Raw genomic sequence first — 25,518 nt, forward strand, 5'->3', positions numbered from 1 at the left:
GATTACTGATTCAATTATCTATCAAGTACCAAAGTTGACACAAGGATAGATTTTTGTGATTGGTTTCCTCTGCTAGTAAGGTAGCCTCATTATAGAGGAGACAGTTCTCATAAGGAATATGACCCATCTGACCCCTATTAGCATCTCTAAGAAAATTACCCCATATATATAAGTGCTACAGATAAACAGGAGGGAGCTACTATTTTATTGCTAAGGACCTACAAAATGCTAGAAAAGAGATTTTCCAGAAAAATATTTTGCCCCTTTGTTAACACACTGTTATTAAATTTAGACTATGTTGCAAGAAAGGAGATGACTATGTATCCACTGAAGGATACTGTATTATACGTGTTCTCTTTCAGAAGGCTACATGACCTTTAGAGAGCTCACAGAATTTCAAAGTTGGAAGAACCCTTAGAGGCCATACAGTCTAATCCACACCTTCACAAGAATCCTACCAAGGGAAGACCTCTAGTATGGAGGAATACCACTTGGGAATAGCACCATCTGTTATGGAGTTTCTTCTTAATTCCACTTAAATCTAAATCTGTTTCTCTTCAGTTCCACCCATTCATTGTTATTAGTTCGACCCCCCAGGGTCAAACAGTAGAAATGTTAAACCATTTAATTTGGATTAGCAATTTGCAAATCTTTTAATTCCTTATAAATGCTAGTTATTATTATTATTATTAATAAAAATAACAATTTCTTTTAAAAAATTAAAAATAACATCACATAACAAACTCAACTCACTAATTCCCTATTTATTTAAGTGAATTAATTTTTAATGCATAAAAGTATTGATCATTTTCAGTCACTCCCTCTAAATTTTCAGAAGGATTTCTTGAATTTTCATTCTCAATCACATTTCCTCTTGACATCAAAGATAGTATATGTTCATAGATATGTATAGAACTCTGTAGGAATAAAATTTATTCTTGGTCTTTCTTCTTCCACTTAAGAGACCCATGATAATGTTTGCCACAGAGTGTGTTATTTATTCTATTCTATTCTTCTTAGATATATAGAAATATGTCTAATATTTGAGTATAACCAGCCTAGATCCAACAATTCATTGACCCCTTGCTTGGACTGGAAAGATCAAGGAGGACAAATATCCACCTTGTGCACTAGAGTGTATCTCTACTCCCTTATTGAGAGACTGATAATTGGATAAATATTGCCTTTGCTACTCTTTGGTAGCAATCTGTGACCTTTGTTAGCAAAAAGAATCCCTGTGCTTCTTAGCCATGGTTTTCTTCTGACCACTACTCCTTTCTCTTTCATACCAAGCCATGTCGTATCTATCCTTACAGTATCCTTATCCCATTCTTTACCTAACTTAACTTTATGCCCTCTGAATCTTTCATTTTGTTATTAATAATCTTCCCTTCCCTTTAGATCTGAACTTGTATATATTTCATGTTTATTTCTAAATATGCATATTATTTTCCTCTAGTAGAATGTAAGCTCCTTTAGGCAGAAGCTGTATATATCTCTGATCCCTAGAATACTGCCTAGAAGTTGGTGGGTTTTTAATATATGTACACTGAATTGTATTCATTTCTTCCTTCCTGATCCATCATCTTCCTAAAATATAGCTGTTAGAACTCATTATTTTCCTTCAGATGTAGTCTGCCAGTGATGTTATCAGCTTCATCTTTCTGAATCCTGTGTCTCTCTTAATGCATGCAGCCTAAGATTCTGATGTCCAAAAGTCACTGAGCCTAGCCAAAAATGCTCACTTTTTAACATATTTTGGAGGCAGCTTGGAATATGTGTCTCAGCACATACAGAAAATATTAAAAGGAAAAAATGAAAGGAGCCAATGGAATAGAAATGATCAATAGTTCCAGGATTGACTTCATGGTCCAAGTTGGGCAAATTATTGCTCAACTGAAATTCATTGGTTTGAGTCTGAAGACCATTGTGTTCAACTCTCAACTAATTGAGTGGGTGTGTGAAATGTTTTATTCAGGGTTGGGGGCACAAGGAGTATTATCATTTGATAAATGGCTTGTGATATGTCCTCATGTCCTCTGACTCATAATCTGTCCTTATGTCCTCTGCTCACACTTTCAGCTAATAGTTGTCTTGACTGTGGACTAGATAAAGACACTCCATCAGTTGCAGAAGAATTGTCCTTTGAGGTTTCTTTTTCAGAGTCCATCACAGAAATTCCTAAAGAAAAAGAAGGTCTTAAATCACAAAGGTTTAAAAAAGAAGATTCTTCCTTAACTGTAAGTAGCACCCCTCATATTTATGCTCCTATCGATTCTTTATCCTACTAGCTGACAGTGACTTCTGACAAGTCTTCTCATCGCCTCATTTTCCTCATCTGTAAAGTGATGGGGTTGGATTCAATGACTTTTCAAGTCCTTTCTATGATTCTAATTTCCTGCTGGATTCCCTAAAGGACAAAGAACAGGATATTTGGTATATGTGTATGCATGTTTTGTGTGTGTGTGTGTGTGTGTAAGAATTTCTCATTCTGAAAAGGACAAACCCTACTTAACTTTTCCATTTTCTAACCTTTTCCTGTAATATAGGAGCCATATTCTTTTTTACCCTTTCTTTTTTTAAATTTAAGGCAATGGGATTAAGTGACTTGCCCAAGGCCACACAGCTAGGTAATTATTCAGTGTCTGAGGTTGAATTTGAACTTAGGTACTCTTGACTCCAGGACTGGTACTCTATCCACTGTGCTACCTAGCTGCTTCCATATTCTCTTTTGTACTGTAAACAGGAATAATGCTCTGATAGGTCAGTAAATAGTTCAGTGCTCCCATAGAAAAATAAGTGTGTCCTCCTTTAAGGACAGTTAAAACAAGAGGACATAGAAAAGTATATTATTGTAATACTCTTATTCAGAATTTGTCTATTCATTATCTTCACCTATATAGAACCCTGTCAAAGATCAGGAAGCCAACTAAACCAAAGTAGATTTTCCCAAAATTCATGTTCTAAGACTTATAAACATCATATATGAGAAAAGCTTCTCAAAACCTTCACACTCAGTACTTAGTTTCTTATATTTTACATGCAATTTTTTCTTTTTTTCCAATTATATATCAAAAGGTTTTTTTATTTATTTTTTAAAATCTGGATAAATTCTCTTCCTCTTATTCCCTCTCTGTAAGATGGCAAGTAATTTGATAAAGATTATACATAACATACGGTTCTAACAGGCTTGTTTGATATATCCTGGATAAAACAGATGACATCATTTGCCTTTTCTAGGACTCTGTCTTTGGACATTGAACTTTAGAGGGCAGAAATTTTAAATAATCATTTTAGATGATTGTGCCACTTGAAAAATTACATCTTGACAGAACTTTTACTCTAGCAACAACAATAAAAAAAACTTGTCATCAAGAATACCTAATTACATAGAGAGAGAGAGACTATTTGGGACAATTCTTCCTACCAACCCCACGGAATGACGAGCCCCATTCTGCTCTTACTTGGATATCCTTCCTCTGCCCACCCTGCAGTGTAGTAGAATCGCAGTATTAATTTCACTCCCACATCCCCCCAGGGGACCAATGTCCTAGTATCTTTCCTACTATCTTCTATGTTCCTATAATCCGGGTATTCATGATCTCATTGAAATGCACATCCTACTCCTACTACATATCTCAACTTCTTCAGATCTCATTCTGTATAATCCAAATCCTCTTTTTACACAATTTCCAATAAAGTACACAGTGAACATATTGGAGATTTTCCACTGGTTCCATTCACATTTCATTATTCTCAGTGTCCATCCATTACCCCCTCATTCTTTATCTATGACTAGCCCACCTCCATATGTGGTACCATTCACATGCAAGTCATCATTGTGGATATGCTAAAACTTACTTGTACCTATGGAGGCAGCTTGGTGGTTCAAGGAATAGAGAACAGGGCTTGGAACCAGAAAGCCTTGAATTCAGATCCTGCCTCAGATACTAACTCTGTGATTTTTTTTGTCTTTTTTTTTTTACAAGGCAATAGGGTTAAGTGACTTGCCTAGTATCACACAGCTAAGTGTCTGAGGTTGGATTTGAACTCAGGTCCTCCTGACTCCAGGGCTGGTGCTCTATCCACTGCACCACCTAACTGCCCCTGCTAACTATGTGATCTTGAGCAAGTTGCTTCACTTATTTCTGCCTAGTTTCCTCATCTGTAAATGGTTTTAATGATAGCACTTATCTCCCTAGATTGTTGTGAGAATCAAATGAAATGATATTTGAAAATCTTAAAGTGCTATATAAATGCTAGTTATTTATTATTATTATTGTTATTATTATGCATCATCATCATCATTATTATTATTATTACCTATTTGTTATTGTTGCTGAGTCAATTTTCAGTCATGTCTGACTCTATTTCTGACCCCATTTGAAGTTTTCTTGGAGTGATTTGCCATTTCCTTCCCCAGCTCTTTTTGCAGGTGAGGAAACTGGGGCAAATGAGGTTAAATGTCTTGTCTAGGGTCAAACAGCTAATTACTGTCTAAAACCTGATTTGAGCTCAGAAAATTAGTAAGTCTTTCTGACTCTTGGTCTGGAATTCTATCTACTCTGCCACACTAAGTGCCCTTTTATTACCTATAGTATCATGTAAAACAATGCAACTAAGTCCAGAAAACTTAAAGCTTTTAAATAAGCATAAAGAGTATCTCCCAAAGATGAATTTGTTTGTTTATTATCTGTTTGTCCTTCTTTCTCAAGAAGACCATGACATCAGGGAGGTGATGCTATGACAAGTATGTCAGTTGGATTTGGGTGAGGGAGTACTGTGCTAAGTCACCAGTCTCCCTTTCTCCTCCAGAACCATCTAGGTCCAGTGGCTAGATATGAATTAGGATGACTGGAGATGGCCTTGGATGAGAGGCAGTCAGGGTTAAGTGACTTATCCGAGGTCTAGTAAGTGTTGAAAGTCTCAGGCCAGATTTGAATTCAGGTTCTCCTGACTCCAGAGCTAGTACTCTATCCACTGAGCCACCTAGTTGCCACTCTGTCTACAGAGTGATATGCCATCCAGAATTTTTATGAGCAATATCCCCTTTGCTATTTTAATATAGTTTCAAGAGATTGAGAGATTGTGAACTGGAAAACAGAGAGAAATCCAAATTCTTTTATTTACAATATGGGGTGAATGTGCCCTCTGTATCTCTTGTCCCTCTGGTTAGTTGTGTTAACATTTCTATCAGAGTATTCAGTAATGCCAGGAGGTAGAACTGCTTCTGGTATATCAATATGTGATAGATGTGGAAACTGTTTATTATTTAGTATGACCGGGGTAGAGTAGGGAAAAGTCCTCTTCATCATGTGCCTATCAAAGTCATTTGAGTTAGAAAAGAACTTTTAGGGCAGAGATGGGTGAGAGACTAGGAGATACAAACCAGTAGCACCTGTGGTGTCTGATTTGGGGTCTTCCTCCCTGGTCTCAGTTCAAATGTTTGTGCTACCTCCTCCAAGCAATCATTCAACATATCTCTCAGAATAGGGAAACAAATGAAGATTTTGAGTCAGATTCAGCCTGCCTTTATCTATCAAAATTATAGGAGCTGAATTAACTTCTAGTTTTCTTCCCCTTGGGAAGCATGTTCAGGAGCCTTGGGCAAAATATTAGAAATTCTCCCCCAATCTCTCCTTTCCTTTAAAGAAGATTTTAATTTTTTCAACATGCATTTGCAGAAATTTATTGTTCGAAAAAGCAGATTTGGGTTAACTGAAGTCGGAGATCTGTCTATTGAAGATATGAAGAAGATTCGCTATCTCTCTCTCATCGAACTGACAGCCTTTTATGATGCTCTGGGTATTGAACTAAAGAGGAACCGAACAGATAAAGTAAAAGGACGAGGTAATCTGAACAAAAGGTCTCACTAATTCAAACATGGCAGGGAAGGGGGCGGGAGAGGGACACTGTAAGAAGGTATTGCTTAACTAATTGCTTCTCTTTCTTTCCTTCATTTTTCCCTTTAACTTTCAAGAAAATGGACTTTTTGGTGTTCCACTTACTGTCCTATTGGAAAATGATCAAAAGAAATTCCCTGGAATTAAAGTTCCTCTTATCTTCCAAAAGGTGAGTAGAATGCAAATTCATATCATCAAAGGAATTAGGACACTATATTTTTGGTATTTATTAAGCCCATTATTGAATGCTTACTTGGGTTTTTGACATGATGTGTTTGATACTTATTAAACCTATGATTAAATTGATATTTAGGTTTTTAAATATCATATGTTCAGTATTTATTAAACCCATTAAGTTTATTACTCATATAGGTCAAACAGTGAATAGAACTCTGGGCTTGTCATCAGGAAGACCTAAGTGCAAATTCAACCTCTAGTACCTATTATTTGTGTGACTCTTGAACAATTCATTTAATTGCTATTTGTCTCAGTTTTCTCATATGGAAAAATGGTGATATCAATAACATCTCCCTCCTTGGGTTGTGGTGAGGATCAATAAGTTAATAATTGTAAAGCCAGTGACTGGCTCATAAAGCATAAATAATAGCCATTGTTACCTATTGCTATTTTAGAAGTTATTAAAACTATTATTAAATTATAACTAAGATTTAAAAATGAAAATACCTCGTTTATACTTAAAATCAAAATTGATATTTCTTGATCTTATTTGACACTCTTCTTAATTCCCCTAAGAGCTCTATTTGGCACTATTTATATTATCTAATTTGTCTCAATAATTCAACCATCATTTTGTTAAATTTTGGTCATATTCAAGACACAGTGAGCCATGTGCTAGGGATATGAAGCTGCCACAAATCTCTACTTTCAAACGATTATAATTTAATGAGGGGAGAAGACATATATTATATATATATATTTGTGTGCATATATATATCTATCTATCTATATATATATATATATGTATTATAGAGGAGGAGGAGGAAGTATCACAAATAACTGTGACACAAGAAAAATAAGATGTAGATTAGGAAAAAAAGAGTCCCAGGGGTTATAGAAAATCTCAGGGGGAGAGAGATGGTGGTAGGGTAAGGAGAATACATAGGGGATAGTATGGACAAAGATATGGAGGGGGGGAGAGGGCAAGACAAGAATAAGGACTGGGGAATAAGGCTATTCTGCTTTTGCCTAGAATAAGATGTAATGAGGTTGAATTCAGATTGTAAAGGACCTTAAATGTCAGGGTTAAGAACCTCACCTTTATTTGGTAGAGTGAGAAGTCATAGAAAGTAGTTGAGTATAGAAGTGACATGATCATTATAGTATATTATGAAGGTGACTTGAGTTGTAGGATGGAGAATGAATTAAGGAACATTTAGAGTAGAAACAGGATGAACACTTTGAAGCTTATGACTATGATATGGTTTAAAAATAAAGAGATAAAGACTTACAATACAAGGCAGCTTGATGCAATGGAAAGAGAGCTAGATTTGTAGTTAAAAACTCTGCCACTTGCTGCCTTTGTTACCTTGGTCACCTTGGTCAAGTCACTTACCTCTTTGGGCCTCAGTTTTTCCTCACCTATCAAATGAGGGGATTGTATTGCAGTTGTTGAGTCCTTCTTCAGTTGTGTCTGACTCTTTGTGATCCAATTTGGATTTTCTTGGCAAAGAAGCTGTCATTTCCATCTCCAGCTCATTGTACAGATAAGGAGAAGAGGCAAACAAGGTGAAGCAACTTACCTGAGGTCATGCAGTTAGGAAGTGTCTGAATCTGAATTTGAGCTCCTGAAGAAGATATCTTTCCGATTCTATCTACTGCGCCACCTAGCTGCATTAGGAGGAGCTAAAGGTTCTTTTCAGTTCTAAGGCTATGACCTCATGAAATATGGTGGTTGTATTGGAACTACAGAACAAAGTATGACTGCAAGAAACATTCTAGAAGTGGGAACAAGAGGACTTAGAAAATGAATGGAAGTCTGGAGTTAGGTGTCATATGAGATGACCTCAAAACTACAAGCATGGGAGACTGGACAAATTATGTTACAAACTGAAAGAGAAAAAGCTGAGGGAAGGCAAGATTTGACCAGAGAAATTTGATATATTGTAAAAATATCCAGAGCTATATCTAGAAGACAATTGGAAATAATGTGGTTAGAGCCCTGGGACAAAGCTGTGAGTGAAGATATAGATTTAGGAATCATTTTTCATCAAGGTTGTAATTGAAACTATGAGATTGGATGAAACCACTAAGGGAGAGAAGTAAGAGGGTCTTGGACCGAATCATGGGAAACTCTGATGTTGAAGTAGTAGGAGGTTAGAGAAGATTTAGCCAAAAAATCTGAGAATAAATTACCAAAAAGGTAGATACATTTGCTAGATGAAGGTGGAAAACTATTAGAGAGGGAGAGTATTTAATATATTAAAATAGAGAGTGGTAACTGAGTGAAGAAGTGAGATGAAGGATATTGTAGGATTTTATTTAGCAAGGAAGGGGGTTATCTCTTCAATTAGAAAGTAGAGAATGGGTGAGGATCTGGAGAAGAGGAGAGAAGGGGTGGGCAGAAAGCTGAGGAGTGGTGGAATTCATTCACAGACAGAATAGTGTTATGCAAAAAGAATTGGAGTCTAGACCTTGGGAAAGTCATTTAACCCCTTAGTCTTGTAAGAACCAAAAACAAGAAACAAATAAAAGTCACCAAATTTACATATGAAATTGGAGTCTAAAGACTTCAAATCCACTTCTTATCTAACTACCTCTAACCTTGACTAAGTGATTTCACTGTCTTTCCTCATCTTTAACATGAGGGCCTCAGTTTCTACATCTGTAGAATGAGATAGTTTCACTAAATGATCTCTGAAGTTCCTCCCAGTTCCAAATCTATATCTGTATCAGATGACCATATGTTGACTGTTTATTTAAACTCAGTTATGTCAGATTTTCTCTACATTTTTCTTTTGCATGAATGGAGAAAGCAGAGACTTCCACTAGTTGCTTACTTTATTTTTCCCCCAATAATTTCTCCAAATTTAATACATTTGTTGTACAATTTAGAATAAAAGATGACATGTTTTTTGTAACCAAAGCCATTTAGCAAGTTAGTTGTTTTCATATTCAATTGCATGTTAGATTAGTTTTTAAAAATAATTTTACATTTTGAGAGCTTACTTTCCAAAACCTGATGAGAAAAATTAAACAACTGGTGACTTGGAAACTTTTTTTTCTGTAGATGTGATCCTCATAAAGAAATATTTTTAGGGAAGCATTTTGCAAAACATCTTTATGTTTTACAAATTGTAATTGCAGGTATACTTAGTGCTTTTTAAATGAGATTTTTTAAAATAGCTTTGTAGATGTTCTTTGATTTGAATAACTGCGAATCTATAGTGACATCCAGTGGCACAGTTAAAATGTTATGGCAAATAATATGAATGTAGACATTTCTAAATTTGAAATAGTACTTTTAAAATGTTGAATGAATAATTGTTATATACTGTTAAGAATTAAAATCTTTGCAGTTTTCTTCTCCATCTTCCCTTCTTTGCTCCCCAAATTGTGCCCCTCCAATGCTGAATATCCAACAACCTGAGCTTTTCCTCCTAAACCACTTTCATGTTTCCAAATGCTGAATGCTCCTATTCATACACTATAAAAGACAGAGTTCAAAGAAACTTTATATAATTCAAGTCCAAGAAACCACAGTATAATACTTTGAGTTGATAACACATTCTTCTAGCTTTCAGTACTCTTTTTTGTTGCCAGATCTAGAGATGATTGTATCTTTTATCTTCCTTCCTGCTGTGGTCCTGTCTCCAGAAGGACTCTAGTTACTTAACCAAGGTTTACAGGACTGGCGATAGAATTCCCTCCATGACGGATGTTGCATAGGACCCCTGAAGCCTTCTTGTTAGTTTATGCTTTCATTTAGGACAACTGAATTGTGCAATTTTTTTTAAGTCATCACCATGTAAGAATTATAATGGATTTATGAGCACCATGGAGATAGATGCAACAATAACAACAAAAAAGCAGCAACAAAATCCCAAGATATTTAAATATCTGATAAAAATTTTGCACATTAACTATTATCTGGGCTGCTGGGTGGTGGAGTGACTACAGTCAGGAGGACCTGAGTTCAAATTCGACCTCAGAACTGTGACCTTGAGCAAGTCACTCGTTTAGTTTCCTGGTTTGTAAAATGAGTTAGAAAAGGAAATGGCAGGCCATTATAGTATCTATACAATGAAAACCCAAATGAGGTCACAAAGGCTTATACAGGACTGAAACAATTCAAAAACAACTTATTAGCTATTAAGTAGGCATGAGGGAGGAAACTAGCATAGATTATCATCTCCTATGTTTTAGGTACTTTGCTAAGTACTTTATAAATTATAATCTCATTTCATCCTCATAAAAACCATGATAGTGATAATGATAGTAGGTGCTATCATCTCTAATTTAATGAAGGAGAAACTTAACTAAAGTGAAGAGGACAGAGATTAAATGACTTGCCCAAGTTCAACAGCTATCAAGTAACAAGGAAAATTTGAACTCAGGTCTTCCTGACTCCAAGTCCAGTGCCCTATTGACTGCACCACCTAATGGCTTGATATCTCTTGTGTGAGAAATGTCTTGATGTTATTTTTATGTATTTTTAAAAAAAATCTTAAGTGACTGTTATTTGAATAATTTTTTTTTCAAATCAAATGGAAGACATGTTCCTAAAATGTACCATTATATTTTAGCTTTTGCAGAAACTTGAAGAAACAGGTTTAGAAACAGAAGGAATTCTTCGAGTCCCAGGATCTGCATCCAGAGTCAAGGTATCTTGCATTTACTCTGTCCCAAAAGAAGATATAAATTCAATTCCTACTTGGATCATTTCTAGAGTTAACTGTTTCATTTGAATTTGATGTGATAAGGACAAAAACAGTAATTCTAAGATTTGGCATTGCATTTAAACATTATAATTTATAAATCTGTAAATCTTTTACCTGAATTATCTCATCTTATTTGTCAAAACCATATCCAATCAAATTCAGTTTAACTGTTGTTTGGTCATTTCAATTGTTTCTCACTCTTCATAACCCTATTTTAGGCTTTTCTTGGTATAGACACTAGTGTGATTTGGCATTTCCTTCTCTGTCTTACTGATAAGATATGATATATTCAGGTAAATGAATACAAATAATTTCCAAAAGAAGGAAGAATTGAACTGGAAGTCTTAGGATTAGATATCTGTTCTGTAAACATGGGGACTAGGCTGTTGCCTTGGGTCCACTGTGTATTGGAAAAAGATACCTTACAACAAATTCACCTAAGGCCCAGTCTTAATTTTATAATCAGTAGCCACAGGAATGATTTTTTTCCCCCTTATAAAAACTGGATTTTTTTCAGTTATTGTTTTGTGTATAATATTCTTGAGTTGGAAACATTTTCCCTTCTATGAAGTAAGTAAATGTTTTATAATGACACTTTATTTTTATTATTTGCTCTAATTTGGTTTCTCCATTATCTTTAAAGGGTGTCCTTATAATAGTCTTGAGTGGCAAAAGCTACATTTGCTCATGTAACTTTTTAATAGAATTTTTTTTGCAATTACATATAGAGATAGTTTTCATCATTCATTTTTAAATAATATTTTGAGCTCTGAATTTTTCTTCCTCCTCTTCTCACAATTTGGTAGCAACCAATTTGATATAGGTTATACATGTGCAATCATATAAAACATTTCCACAGTAATCATGTTATGAAAGAGGAAATGGAACAAAAAAGGAAAAAACATGAAGAACAAAAAAAACCAAGAAATAGTATGCTTCAGTCTGCATTCAGACTCCATTCTTCTTTCTCTGGATGTGGGTAGCATTTCCTATCATAAGACCTTTGCTAATTGTCTCAGCTCATGCTGTTGCATGAGATGAGCTCAGTCTATCATAGTAGCTCATTTTTACAATATTGCTGTCACTGTGTTCAATGTCCAGTTTCGGTGCAAGCATTTTAAAACTCCCATTCTCAATAGGAAAATTTTGGACACTTTAAAGAATGAGTGTTCAATTTTTTAGTTCTATCAACCACAAAAACTTGTCAAAGACTCTATTTAGAATTTAATATTTGTGACCACAATGTAACCCATATTATCAATGAGTATAATAAAAATGTAATAATGTTGCATGAATGGGCTTCGAGGGTGGCATGCTGCCCATGGGCTTCAAGTTAGATACACTTGCTATAGGGCATAATTATTACCTTATTTTTCTTTGGTGCTGATGAGGTTCTAATAAAAAGATGGAGAGAAGTCTTAATTAATTTCAATTTTATGAATATAGTCCTTTTATATATAAAGGATTCAAGAAACTGAGAAAGGATGAGTCATTAATGGCTGATAGATAGTAACAAGACAGAGTGGGAGGTGGGAAGAATATAACTGTTTTGGTCTTAAAATTAAGTATAGAGAAAGGGCAACTAGGTGCCACAGTGGATTGAGCACCAACCCCGGAGTCAGGAGGACCTGAGTTCAAATGCGGCCTCAAACACTTAATAATTACTTAGCTGTGTGACCTTGGGCAATTCACTTAACCCCTCATTGCCTTGCAGAAGCCAAAAAAAAAATTAAGTACAATTTGTGGAACTGAGGGGATATCTCTTCATCAACTCTACTATTGCATACTTAAAAGAATTTCAATTTGTAGGGGAATTAATAGGGCAGGTAGATAGCATAGTTGTTAGAGTGCCAAACCTAGAGTCAGAAAGACTTTAGTGTAAATCTGATTTCAAACATCTAGTAGCTGGGTGACCTTGGCTAAGCCACCTAATCCTGTTTGTTTCAGTTTTCTCATTTGTATGAACTGGAGAAGAAAATAACAAACTGCTTCAGTAACATTTCAAGAAAGCCCCACAATAGTCTCAAAGAGTTGGACATGCCAGAAGCAGGTCAGCAACAACAAGGGTTGAGTTATTAGATTCCAAATGGTATTTGAAGCTTTGTGAAGCACTTTATGTAGATTATTTCCTATAATTTCTACCACAATATTGTGAGGTGGGTGGTATTATCATTCCCATTTTACAGATGGGGAAACTAAACCTGAAATAGCTTGGATCAAGGATTCTTTACTTTTTTGTGTTTGGATCTTTTTGGGGCTTAGTGAAATCCATGAAAAAATCCTCCTTAGTATTTTGTTTCTTAATGCATAAAATAAAATACATAGGATTACTATGAAAAATAATTATATTTAAAATAGCTTTCAAAGAAATTTTTTTTTACAGACCTGATTTGAAAGATTTGTTTCAGGGTCTTACAGTTAGTAAGTGACCTTGACTCCAAATCAGTCCTTTGGGTCACATACCTGTCCCTAAAGTGTGACCAGATACCATTCTCCTTTTGGGCATAGAACAAGAGGACAAATGGGCTTTTAAACCATGGTATAGGGATACAAATGTTAAGGCAAGATAGAGGAAGAAATGTTCCTGAAAGAAAAGCCTTCATAAATATTAGCTTTGTGAGGTCTCCACTCTGTAGGCATTTATGGAGAGTTGGCTATGAGGTACAAGATACTCTTGAAAACAGGAGAATGGACTAGATTGTGTCCGTAAGTCAAGTCTAGAAGTCTAGGTCTCTAGTTTCTATAAAGCATATGCATGAATCATGGATCTTGGACCCATATGTTCTTATATAAAAGTCTGAGGGAGAACACTGGAAAGGGAGAAAAAAAGAGAAAGAGGGAGTCAGTCCATAATAGGCACGTTCTAAATTTACAGATGAAAGATAAAACTTTTGAGTTCAATCTTGGTTTGTTTAAATAGGTCTAATCAGGCAACCAATCAGAAGTCAAGGAAGTAAATTTCCTAAGCAGAACCAGATTCTATCTTTCCCAGTCTTCATATATTATTGTGACATCTGGATTTACAGACATTCCAACTGGTTCACTCTGTGTGTGTGTGTGTGTGTGTGTGTGTGTGTGTGTGTGTGTGTGTGTCTGTGTGTGTATTAAAAAAATCCAGAACATGTGGATGTGATTAGTCTCTTTTCTTTTTATAACCAAGTGCAGAAGACATAATACAAGACATCTTGTATATGTACGTTATGGCACATTATAAACATTTCATGGGCAATCACAACTTATTCATAAACTTTTTCTGAAAATGCTTATAAATTTTACTTATAAGTGGGGTTAATGATTCTCTAGTGCCAGGTTCTTTGTGGCTACTTTTACATGAGAATATTCCTGAGCTTCATTCAACATGAAAGTGACCCTTCTCTACTGATGGATTTAATAACATTCAGGTTCTTTATTTCACCCTATTCAAAAGGAGAACGTAATCCAGGTATTCTAATCATTTGGGCTTCAAGAAAGCAAATAGGAAGACATTTGAGAGAACAATGTAGAGAAGTAGAAGGAAAAAATGTTATTAGAGAGAAATTGAAACCTTATATCCCAAATATTGGGTAACTCTGAATTGCTTTTCCTTATCCAGTCTTTTTTATTAAATTATGTGTAACTGCATTTCTTAGGCAGTGTTTTAATCATGTATGGAAAACATAAGCAATACATTTTTAAACAAACTACATTCAATTTTAAGTCTCCATTTTTCTTGGTAGGTTCAAATTCAGTCAAGGTAATGACATAAAAACTGTGATTTCTAAAATGTACCACTGTAAAATTCTTACCCTGTTTTTTTTTTTGTATATTAAAAACTTCATTAAAAATGACTGGAAGGCTGGGGAAGAAAGGAAATCACTAGTTTCAGCCAGACAGGATGCACAGATGCCAAACCAATCCTGATTTGTGAGGCCTGTTCTAGTTGGAAGTAGTTAAAAGCTTTTTTCTTTTTCAATGACTTTCTTCTTAATAAAGAAAAGACTCTTGAACCAAGCACTGGGGAAATATATTTTTATGGGAGAGGGTCGAATGTATGATCTTTGAGATTTTCTTCATTCTAGGTTTCAGTATCTCTCAGGATGGACTATTTTCTAATCATTTTAGCTGTTATATTGGTTTCCTTTGTTATTGAATCTAAAGATACAGTCTCTTGCAATATTTATAAGGGGGAAAAAAACCTTTCTTACAAATAGGAGCAACATTTTTCCCCCCTTAGAGGTGACTTAAGTTCATGAATTTCTTGGTCTCCTATTCTCATTAACCTTGAACAGATTACATGATGTCCTTTACATCTGATTTTTTTTTCTTGTATTTGGCAAAGTACAGTTTTAGCACCTGGTTCAGCTGCCTCCAAATTTTAAGCTGGGCCAACATTCTGCTATGGCAGAAACAAAGGAGGGTTGGTTTTCTTTCTGTTTATTAAGAAAAAAAAAGAGCAGCCTCTTGGGATCCCTGGTACTTCAGATGTTTAATTAAAACATCCATAGTTTATGTGTATTTTTTTAAAAAACTGTTTCTCCCATTATCATCTCCATTTTACAGATTAGGAAACAAAAGCAGAAGTATTGATTTGCTTGTGGTCACATAGCTAATAATAGAAGTGGACTTTGAACCCAGGTCTTCTGATTCCAAATCAGGAGATGCTGCTACAGCACCTCATTTCTCCTTTACTCCATTGCCTTAGGATAGAGTTGGTAGATAATGATGACAAAAATGGAACTCTTTTTAATGCAATTCATCTCCTGACTGATGGAGTCAGGAAGACCTAGGCTCAGCTCTCATCTGAGAACACACTAGGTCTAGGCCCATAGATAAATTTCAGTGCCCCAAGCAACACAGACTATAAGCTAGAGATGATTTTTAAAATTTAATTTATTTTTAACATTCATTTTTTAAAAAAATGAGTCCCAAATTCTTTCCCTTCCTCCACTGAGAATGCAAGCAATATGATATCAATTATACATGTGAAGTCATGCAAAACATATTTCATATTAGCCTTGTTGAAAAAAAACCCAAAACAATCAAAGCAAGAATCATAAAATGGAAAAAAAGTTTGCTTCAGTCTGTATTCAGATTTCATCAGATCTCTTTATGGAGGTGAATAGCATTTTTCATATTAATTATCTTAGTTCATTATGAATGATTTACTTATCTTACATTGGCAGAATGAATTTTCACTTAGGAAGTTCCCTAAACCTATAAAGTCACAGATTTGGACTATCTGCCAATAAATTGATGGTTTTAGAATACATTGCAATCTATCTTATCTCTGTTGTGCTGAAAGTTTCTCAGGGACAAAAGTCAAATCTTCAAAATTCTAAAGAATCAAATTATAAGCCATTTTCTTCTGTTTTTTCAAATGTATCATATTTCTGTTGATTTTGCCTAAAATAGGCAAAAGACAGGGAGTTATAGCACAAATTGGTCACTGCTTGGCAATGCCTCACAAATGGTAGGTGCTTAATAAGCTTTTGATTGATTGATTGAAAACAAATAAGATGTGACCTAAAATTAAATCTGGTTGAAATTGTCCATAAGCAAATTATGCTCAGTCTCTCTTTCTAGTCACCTTCTCATGGCAATCTGTATCTGCTAAGGGACTCTCTTATATTTGTTTCTGACAAAGCTTTGTATTCTCTTAATCTCATGATACTACAAATAGTAAGACATAAGTTTGGCTTCAAGTGGGAAAAGCATTGGAGAAGAGGTTAAAAGTAAGTGAATATCCTGAATCTAAACCATCCAGGTTAATTAGACTTTTTAGAGGTCAAATAATTTTTGAAAACCATTTTCATGATTTAAAAAGCCAAGGGAGGCTTTTTAAGTTATGAAAGCTCATACACTTTAAAAAAAAAACACCAAAAAAAACCCCACACATACACATGTGAAACAGACCTGAGTGTTTTAGCTAAAAAAGCTGCCAGCACCACTTCTGGAATATGTCATTATTCTACATGAGCAGAAAGAAGTAAGATCATCTTCATTGGACGTTTTCCCATTCTGTATGTGAACCATCTGAGAGACATGCTCTCTTGCTCGAGGCTAGAAAAGGAAGGAGGGAAAGGGAAAGGGAAGCTTTGTCAAAACCCTGAGCATTTGCTTTGTGGGAAGAGAAGGTATTTTGCCAAGACCACAGAAATGAAATTATGGTCAGAGTGGGAAAAAAAGTATATATTTATATAGAATTAGTCATGCTTTCAAGATTTATTTTTTTTTCTCCTGAGAAACTATTAGAACATCCATAAAAGAAATTCATTTAGAAATTATTATTTAAATAAAAACTGTTATTCTCAAACAAATACCAGTACACAAACCTATATTACAGATGGGATCATATTGCAGGTGACCAGTCACTGGGGAGGCATCTCAGAGCAAAGGATACGATACTGACAAACCAGAGGAATACATGAACCAGCTGTTGGAGCAGAGGATGCCAAGACCCAAGGATAGGATAATTTTTGTGTATAGGAACTCATTCTATATTTAGGGATAGTTATAATCTGTTTGAACTGGACAATTAAGTATAGGATTTGCATCTAAAAGGACATAGTCAGGCAAATGAACCATAGAAGATGCCAAGCCAAGTGGGAGTAGAAGGTTGTTCTGGGAAAGAACATAACTAAAGAAGAGAAAAGGAGACAATTCAGGTTAGTTGGGAATGTTCAGAAGTGTAAGAGAAAAGGTCTAAGCCCAGGAATCAGCATGGTTTGGGGCATTGGGGAAGTTGGGGAAGAGGAGACAAAACCAGAATCAAGAAAGGACAGTCAAGAATCTAAGACTAAAGTCTAAATACTAGTGTGTAGTGTTAATGTCAGAGTTAGATCTCAAGGGAAGGGACTAAAACAGTTGCAAAATTGCTTCCGCAAAACAAGACTGACCATTCTTTTTTTAAAGGAGCAGTTGTCTGATTGTGGGGTAATCATAATTTTAAAGACTCTTTATCCTATCCTAGGGGAGTCATGTGGAGACTGACAGCAACCATTGTTGAAAATAACAGTTCATGGGGTAGTTAGGTGGCTCAGTGGATAGAGCACCAGCCCTGGAGTCAGGAGGACCTGAATTCAAATCCAACCACAGACACTTAATAATTACCTAGCTGTGTGATTTTGAGATTTGACCTCATTGCCTTGCAAAAAAAAAGGCAGTTAAGAATATGTAAATTACTGGAAAGGGAAGGGGATAAGTATTTATACAAGCCCTACTGTATGAAGAGGGAAACTGGGTAATACAGTGGATAGAACATTGAACTTGAAATCAGGAAGACTCCTCTTCCTGAATTCAAATCTAGTCTCACTTACTAGCTGTATGATGCTGGGCAATGCACCCTGCTTACCTCAGTTGCCTCATCTCTAAAATGACCTGAAGAAGGAAGGCAAACCACTCCATTCTGTTGCCAAGACCCCCAAAATAAGGTCATGGAGAGTCTGAAATGACTGAACAACAAGATATGTCTGAGCACTTTACCAAGATTATCTCACCTCACAGCAAATCTGGGACATTGGTACTATTATTATACTCACTTTACAGTTGAGGAAACTGAGGCAGACAGCAGTTGATTTGCCTAGGTTCACACAACTGAGTGTCTGAGTTCCAGTTTGAATTTGGGTTCAGCCATCCTGACTCCAGACAAACCCAGGGCTCCATCCACCATGCCACCAAAAGTGACCTTTGTAATGACATTGTGCAGAGGGAGGGGAAGAGAAAATGTGGAGGGGCAGTCATTGAACATTTGACAATACCTTTGGTTGCAGAACCTCCGCCAAGAACTGGAAAGCAAATTTTATGAAGATACATTTGATTGGGACCAAGTTCGCAACAATGATGCAGCAGGACTGCTAAAGATGTTTATCAGAGACCTCCCCAGCCCTCTCTTTACTGTGGAATATCTGCCTGCCTTCATTGCCTTAGTGGAAAGTAAGTGAAAACAGTATCTTGGTATAAATAAACTGCAGGTAACAGTGTGAGGCATAAGACAAAAGAAAGGTGTCTGATTCGACGTGACCCTTGAAATGGCATGGTAAGAACACATTTGTGGGAAACTAGTTACTTGGAGGCATGCATATTTATAATATATATGTATATGTATATGTATATGTATATGTATATGTATATGTATATGTATATGTATATCTATATGTATATCTATATCTATATCCATACCTGTACCCGTATCCGTATCCATACCCATACCCATACCCCTATCTCCATCTCCACCTCCACCCCCACCTCCACCTCCACCTTCACCTCCACCCCCATCTCTCCATACCCATACCCATACCCATACCCATACCCATGTCTATATCTATCTATATCTATATCTATATCTATATATCTATCAAACAACAGTTAGCATTTTAAGGTTTGCAAATTGCTTTACAAAGCATTTTATCTAATTTGTTTCTCAAAGCACCCCTGTCTGTGATTTTTACTGATAAAGAAATTGAATCAGACAGAGATGCAGTGACTTGTCCAAAGTCACACAGCTAGTATTTGAGGCATGATTCAAACTCAGGTCATACTCTAGTTTCAGAATTGAAAGGAATTTTTCTTTTTGCCCCAAGGTTGTCTTGTTTACCCTAAATATTTAACCACAAGAAACTGTTGAATCAATTTCTATGAACCTCTATCACACAGCTCAGGTCTTGAAGGTAATTTCATTTTGCTCAGATTTGACCTTTATCTGCTATTGAGCACCATAGCGCAGAAATGAAAGTCTCTATCTTACTTCTCTGCTGCCATTATATTGTATTTTCCAGGTAATCTGGGTCAAGAATTGGTCACAGTAGCTGCTGTGAGAAAAGGAATGAAAAAAGACGTTTTTTGAACTGACTTGATAAATATTCCTTGAGATTCAAAATATGTCCGTCTTTCAGTGGCCTTAGCATAAGCCAATAATCCAGAAGACAATTAGGGCTCCTGGGATTTTATAAGACTGCTCAAGACTAGTTACTAATAATAGCTAACTTTTGTAGTGTTTTAAGGTTTGTGAAGCAAAAACCCTTAGAAGTAGGTTCTCTCATTAGCTCCAATTTACAGATGAGGGAACTGAGAAACAAAGGGCAAGTACTTTGCCCAGGATCATACAGCTAGTATATATCTGAGGATAGATTTGAACTCAGGATTCCTTGACCTCAAGTCCATAGCTTTCTTCACCGTGCTACCTAGCTATCCCTAACACAGAAAGGTCTGTGGTCCAGAAGTTTCCCAACTTTCTCCTTTGGTGGAGGCTTCATCTAGAAGCTTTCACACATAGTGGATTGAGAAGGAAAATTGGACTTACCCTATGCCTCAGTTTTCTCATCCATAAAATGAAAGATTGGCCTAGATGTCTGTGGTTTCTTCCAGCTCTAAAATTCACTGCAAAACCCTAATTTATACAACAGAGAACAGAAGTATTGTATTTTATGTACTTTGACCAAGATCACAAAATTGATCAGTATTAGAGCAGGATTTTTTTAAAACTTTCTATCTGAAGCTTTAATCACTACTTCATTAATCCCTTGTAAGAATTCCAATTGGATTTTAATCTTCAAAAGGCATATATTCATTTACAGACTATGCTCTGTAAGGGCACTGGTGGTTCAGGAGCTGCAAAATCATTAAAATTATTATAGAAGGTGGTAATTAGTGAACTCTTAAATTGATAAGAAAAAGCATTGTCCTAAAATTAGTATGTTTCTAGTTCATCTCAGTGGCAGGAAAGAAAAGAATTGTTAACTTTCCTATTTTAGGAAGAGAAGATAAAACATTAGGTGTGTCTTTCTGATATTTAAAGTTGGGTTACATTTATCTAAGTCCAGATCCTTGCTTCTGTTTAAGACCTAGGGAGATGTAATATGGAACAGTGGATAGAGAGCTGACCCAGAACTAGGAAGACCTGAGTTCAAGTGTTGTTTTTGTAAGACACACACACACACACACACACACACATAAACACACACATATATAGGCTATGTGACACAGGGCAATGAATTCTCAGCATTCTAAGCAACTCAATGATAATAATAATTGGCATTTATTTGCCCTTTAAGGTTGGATAACTGCTTTACAATTATTATCTCATTTTTATCCCCTCAATAGTCCTGGGAGATAATAATTATAACTGTCTATTTGAGGAAAACTGAGTCAGTATTACATGATTTCCCCAGGGTTGCATAATTAGGAAATGTCAAAGGTTGAATTTGAACTGAGGTCTTCCTGACTTCCTGATCCAAAGTTCTTACCTTCTTTGTCATGAACTTCTTTGGCATTCTGATTTGACTCATGCACCTTTCTGAGGAATCACAACTTTAAAATGCAGATAATTACAATAGAAACCAATTATAATGAAATAAAGATGAAAATTTCTTCCCATTCAAGTTTGTTGTATTCCCATACAAATTCTTTGAAGTCTATCCACAGATGGTAGGTTAAAATGCCCTTTTCCCTTCATTGGTAAAGGGCTTTTCCTCATTTAGGAATTCCTTATATCATTGAAATCACAAGTTCTGTCCCTATCTTTATGCTGAGGGATTATTTTCTGTGAATAGAACTAACTAGGGTAAAAAGGAGATCTAGCTCCTTTTATTTTTAAATCATAAAGTGTAGGACTTTTCTATCAAGACTGCTGTCCTAGAAAAGACACTGCAGGCTTGTGAACCTCCCTCTGGGCCCTGCTCAACAATTCTGCCGACAAACTGTTACTGTTCAATTCTGCAGGTGTTACAGCATAACTTGAGGTCATTTTCAGCCTTGGCTTCCATGCTGTTCAGAAACTCATCTTTAAAGCAAAAAATAAAAATAAATTTGTTTTCTTAGCCCCACAGCTCACAGCCAGATTGCTGTCCCTGCAATTCATTGAATAAAATGAGCCTGGAAAAGTATCCTAGAAAGAAATAGCTAGGTGACTTGTAAAAACCTCTACATTTCTTTGTCACCTTGGAACTGAAAAATGCCAATTCCAGATGATTGATTTGCTATCGGGCAAGCATACTGGGACTTCAAAGCGCTGACTTGCCACCCAAGGTGAAGATGGGCCTTTTGGGTTTCACAGTGTAAACTCTGGAGGAAGACACATTTTCCCAAAGGGTAGAGTCAGACTGTTCTGTCGGCTTCTGTGCTCTGTTAAAGACTGGGAGAAAAGTCTTATCCATTACTATAATTACTTTTCTTTATCCAAAGTTTGCCCCCAAAAGTCTTATATAATTAAAGGTCTAATAGCCCATCAATCATAACTTTAGGCACATTTAGTAAAGTCTAATATCTGTCTCAGGAAATAAATGACTGATCAGAAAGAGAAGAATTGTGTTACTTTGCAACCAATGCAATCAGGGATTCAATTAACTACAAAAACAGTCATATGCCTGGGCTTCATCTGTAAAATGAACTCTAGTCATTTCCCAATTTAGTCTTTAAACTGAAAGGCTATTTTGTCATTGATATGTTATTGATTCAGATAAAGGCAAAGGTGACTTAGGAGAAAGATCTCAAAACTCCCAAGGGTGTCCTGAATCAGATTAAAGTTTAAGTGAGAAATGTCTAACAAAATAATAAAAATACAATGTAGATAATTTCTTATTTGTGTTTTCCTAGGTCCATATATTGCCTAAAGGGATCTGTTTCTCTTTGAGTATGACACTTTTGATTTCGCATATTAGAGAGGCATCATGGCCCAGTAGTCAAAGGACTAAACTTGGAAAGGAGTTTGAATCTCACATCTGATATTTACTAGCAGTGTGATCTTTGGGCAGATCATTTTACCTTAGCAAGCCTCAGTTTACCCATTGACGAAATGAATATAATAATACTTGTTCTCATTATCTAAAAGAATTTCTGTGACATTTTGTAAATGTTAGATGCTATTAATAAGAAATTGAATTTAATGATAATTTCATCTAAATTGCCTCATTTTACAAAAAAATTAAAGTCTCTAGTATAGATCTGCAACTATTTTCCTCTAGAAGACTTTTCAAGTTTACTTGGTTCAAGTTTATTCTGTTATACAGAGGCAGCTCTCAGCCTATGCCTTAGGTATCAAGATAAAAATTTTATGTATTATTTCATAGAGTCTATTACAGACATTCCTTGTTAAAGATTCCTGCCTGAATAAAGCATAGTCAAATCCTAGGGTACTCTGTTTCATCTGCCTCTTATCAGGTTTGATTTACAAACTCTAAACCTATCTATAAAATTCCACATATAGATTTTCTTCAGACTTGTCCCAATTCCAAATGATATATCCCTCCACCCCATTGCCAAATTCTAATTTAGATCCATAACTATTCATTTATTCATACTCTTCCCTCACCCTCTCCACTCTAAGCACATGTATGAAAGGCCAATTTGATCTCCTTGATGGTATCAGGTCATATAATCTAATACCTTGTCAAGAGAAAATTTCACTGAAAACATTGATCATATATAGATTTCACTGACTTTCACACATTACATGGAAATTTAGATTTCCTTTGTACTTAAGATTCCTTCAGTGATTCATGGATTCCTAGGCTATAATTTGGTCTAGTTCCTTTCTTTCTGGAGACCATGGGAATGGCACAGGAAAATTTGGGTTTTCTGGTACACTCTGAATTTTGACCATAACCCATATCTTCTACCTTAGAGCAGACTTGATAGGATTCCAGGGAAAAACAGACTTCTGTCCAACTGAGACAAATCTCAGACATAAAAATTATAGAACCTGAGTTGGTCTTAATGCACTGTCTTATTAAAGACAGTGCTATTTAAGATTATCCCTTATAATTCTACGAATCTGCAAGGTAAGTTTTAGAACTAGGGGTCAATTAAAACATGAGAGCACAGCTTATTATATTCTTTGTAAATCTGTTATAGTATCAAAGTTGTATATTATATCATAAAGCTTTTTGAAAAAGCTTTGGTCATTTAGAGTTGGAAGAGAAATTAGGGACCAGTAAGTTAAACCTCCTCATTTTACAGATAAATAAACTGAGCCTGAGAGAGATTAATTTACTCACCCATGATCATATAGTTAGTAAATAGCTTAGGCAGAATGTGAACTTAGTTCATTCTGGCTCCAACTCAACACTTCCACCATATCATTTAGATGCCTCAGTTCAAGCATATAATATATCTCTTCAACAATCATGGGGATTTTTCATTTGCCAACCTGTTCATCATATGTCATAAGAGTGATAACCAGAAGTCCTATCCAATATGGGCATACCTTGCATCATTATGCTGAAAACATTTTAAAACTTGCCAGTAGCCCTCTGGTACTGTGAGATATTAGCTAGAGGTTTTTTCACAATGCGTGCTGATGCTTCTGTTATATTTTTAGGAATCTCCAAGATCAAATTGCAATTACAAGCTTTACACCTTTTAATAATGCTTCTGCCTGATGCCAATAGAGATACTGCTAAGGTAGGTAACATCACTTAAGCCAGTCATTGATGCTCTTTGTTAGTTTGAATTTCTTACAGTGAAAATTACAAAACCTAACATTATAAAACCTAACATCAACTTTAGGTAACTCAAGGCTGATGCTTTGCTTCACCAAGCTGCCTTTAGGTTCCTCATCTGAATCTGAGAAGTTTCATAGACTTAATTCAGAGGTGAATTTATTTAGAAAACTATTTCCAGCTACTACTCCTGCTATGGAAAGTGGTTTGATATTATGGTTTTAACTACTACTACTACTACTACTACTACTACTACTACTACTACTTTGACTACTACTACTACTACTTGTTTAGTCTTTAGTTATATCTTATTCTTTGTGACCCTATTTTGGGATTTTCTTGGCAAAGATACAAATTTGACTTGCCATTTCCTTCTCCAACTTATTTTATACATGAGGAATCTGAGGCAAACAGGATGAAGTGACTTACCAAGCTAGTGTCTGAAGTTTCTCTCTTCAGTGAAGTCCTATAACTGGGAGTCATCTGCATATGTATCAAGTCATCAATAAAATGTTTTGGTTTGAATTTCCCTTTAGTTGATATGTGATAATTAAAACTGGAAAGTGGAAAGGGCCATCTTAATAGGTGATGGGTTCCCTTTTGCTGGAGGTCTTCAAACAAATTCTGAATGTTTATACAAATGTTATAGACAGGATTTCTGTTTAGGAATAGATTGACAACTGAGGTCCCTTACAGCTCTGGGATTCTGTGACTAGAATCTTTGTCCATAGACTTTTATCAAACACATTTCTTTCCTTCAAATCCCTTTTAATCCCTAAAAGGTAATGAAAATCATGTTGTTTTTTTTCAATGTCTTTAATTACTAAAGGAATCCATTAGTCCATCGAATACTTTGAAGTTTCAGAACTTTGGTGAAAATATTAGTAACTGAGGGAAGAAAAAAAGACTCTCCATCTTCAGTATTTTAAGCCAACATATCTAAAACTGGGGCAATTATGTGGCATGGTAAATAGAATGCCAGGAAGACTCATGTTTCTTAAATAAAATCTGACTACAGATACTAACTAGCTGTGTGACCTTGGATAAGTCATGTCATCCTGTTTACTTCAGTTTTTCATCTGTAAAATGAACTGGTGGAGGAAATGGCAAACCCTTCCAGTATATTTGGTGAGAAAATCCCAAACAGGATCTTGAAAAGTTGGACACAACTCAAACAACTGAACAATAAAATATGAAACGTGTGTAAAGGGATTCTCAGTATTATATAGCTGTATACAAATGAAAATAAAAAAATTTACCAAACTGGGGCAGCTGGATGGCACAGTAGATAAACCAGCCCTGAGT

General features: G+C 35.5%; 1 protein-coding gene and 1 long non-coding RNA gene across 6 annotated transcripts in view; one reads left to right on the forward strand and one right to left on the reverse strand.

Moving 5' to 3' along the window:
- ARHGAP28 (Rho GTPase activating protein 28) overlaps window positions 1-25,518 on the forward strand; it is a 186,402-nt gene that overhangs the window by 142,797 nt on the left and 18,087 nt on the right. For all 5 annotated transcript variants that reach the window (XM_074201154.1, XM_074201159.1, XM_074201157.1 and 2 more), the window contains exons 5-10: window positions 2,083-2,240; window positions 5,685-5,850; window positions 5,981-6,072; window positions 10,667-10,744; window positions 18,550-18,712; window positions 24,093-24,175. In XM_074201154.1, the coding sequence (XP_074057255.1) occupies window positions 2,083-2,240; window positions 5,685-5,850; window positions 5,981-6,072; window positions 10,667-10,744; window positions 18,550-18,712; window positions 24,093-24,175 (740 nt within the window). The remainder of the gene's footprint in view (window positions 1-2,082; window positions 2,241-5,684; window positions 5,851-5,980; window positions 6,073-10,666; window positions 10,745-18,549; window positions 18,713-24,092; window positions 24,176-25,518) is intronic.
- Window positions 1,954-7,788, reverse strand: LOC141498179 (uncharacterized). The gene is made up of 2 exons (XR_012471576.1): window positions 7,664-7,788; window positions 1,954-2,181 (listed from the first exon to the last, which is right to left on the reverse strand). It is a non-coding gene; the product is annotated as an uncharacterized LOC141498179 (long non-coding RNA).

This window comes from Macrotis lagotis, chromosome X, assembly GCF_037893015.1.
Source record: "Macrotis lagotis isolate mMagLag1 chromosome X, bilby.v1.9.chrom.fasta, whole genome shotgun sequence".
NCBI lineage: Eukaryota > Metazoa > Chordata > Mammalia > Peramelemorphia > Peramelidae > Macrotis > Macrotis lagotis.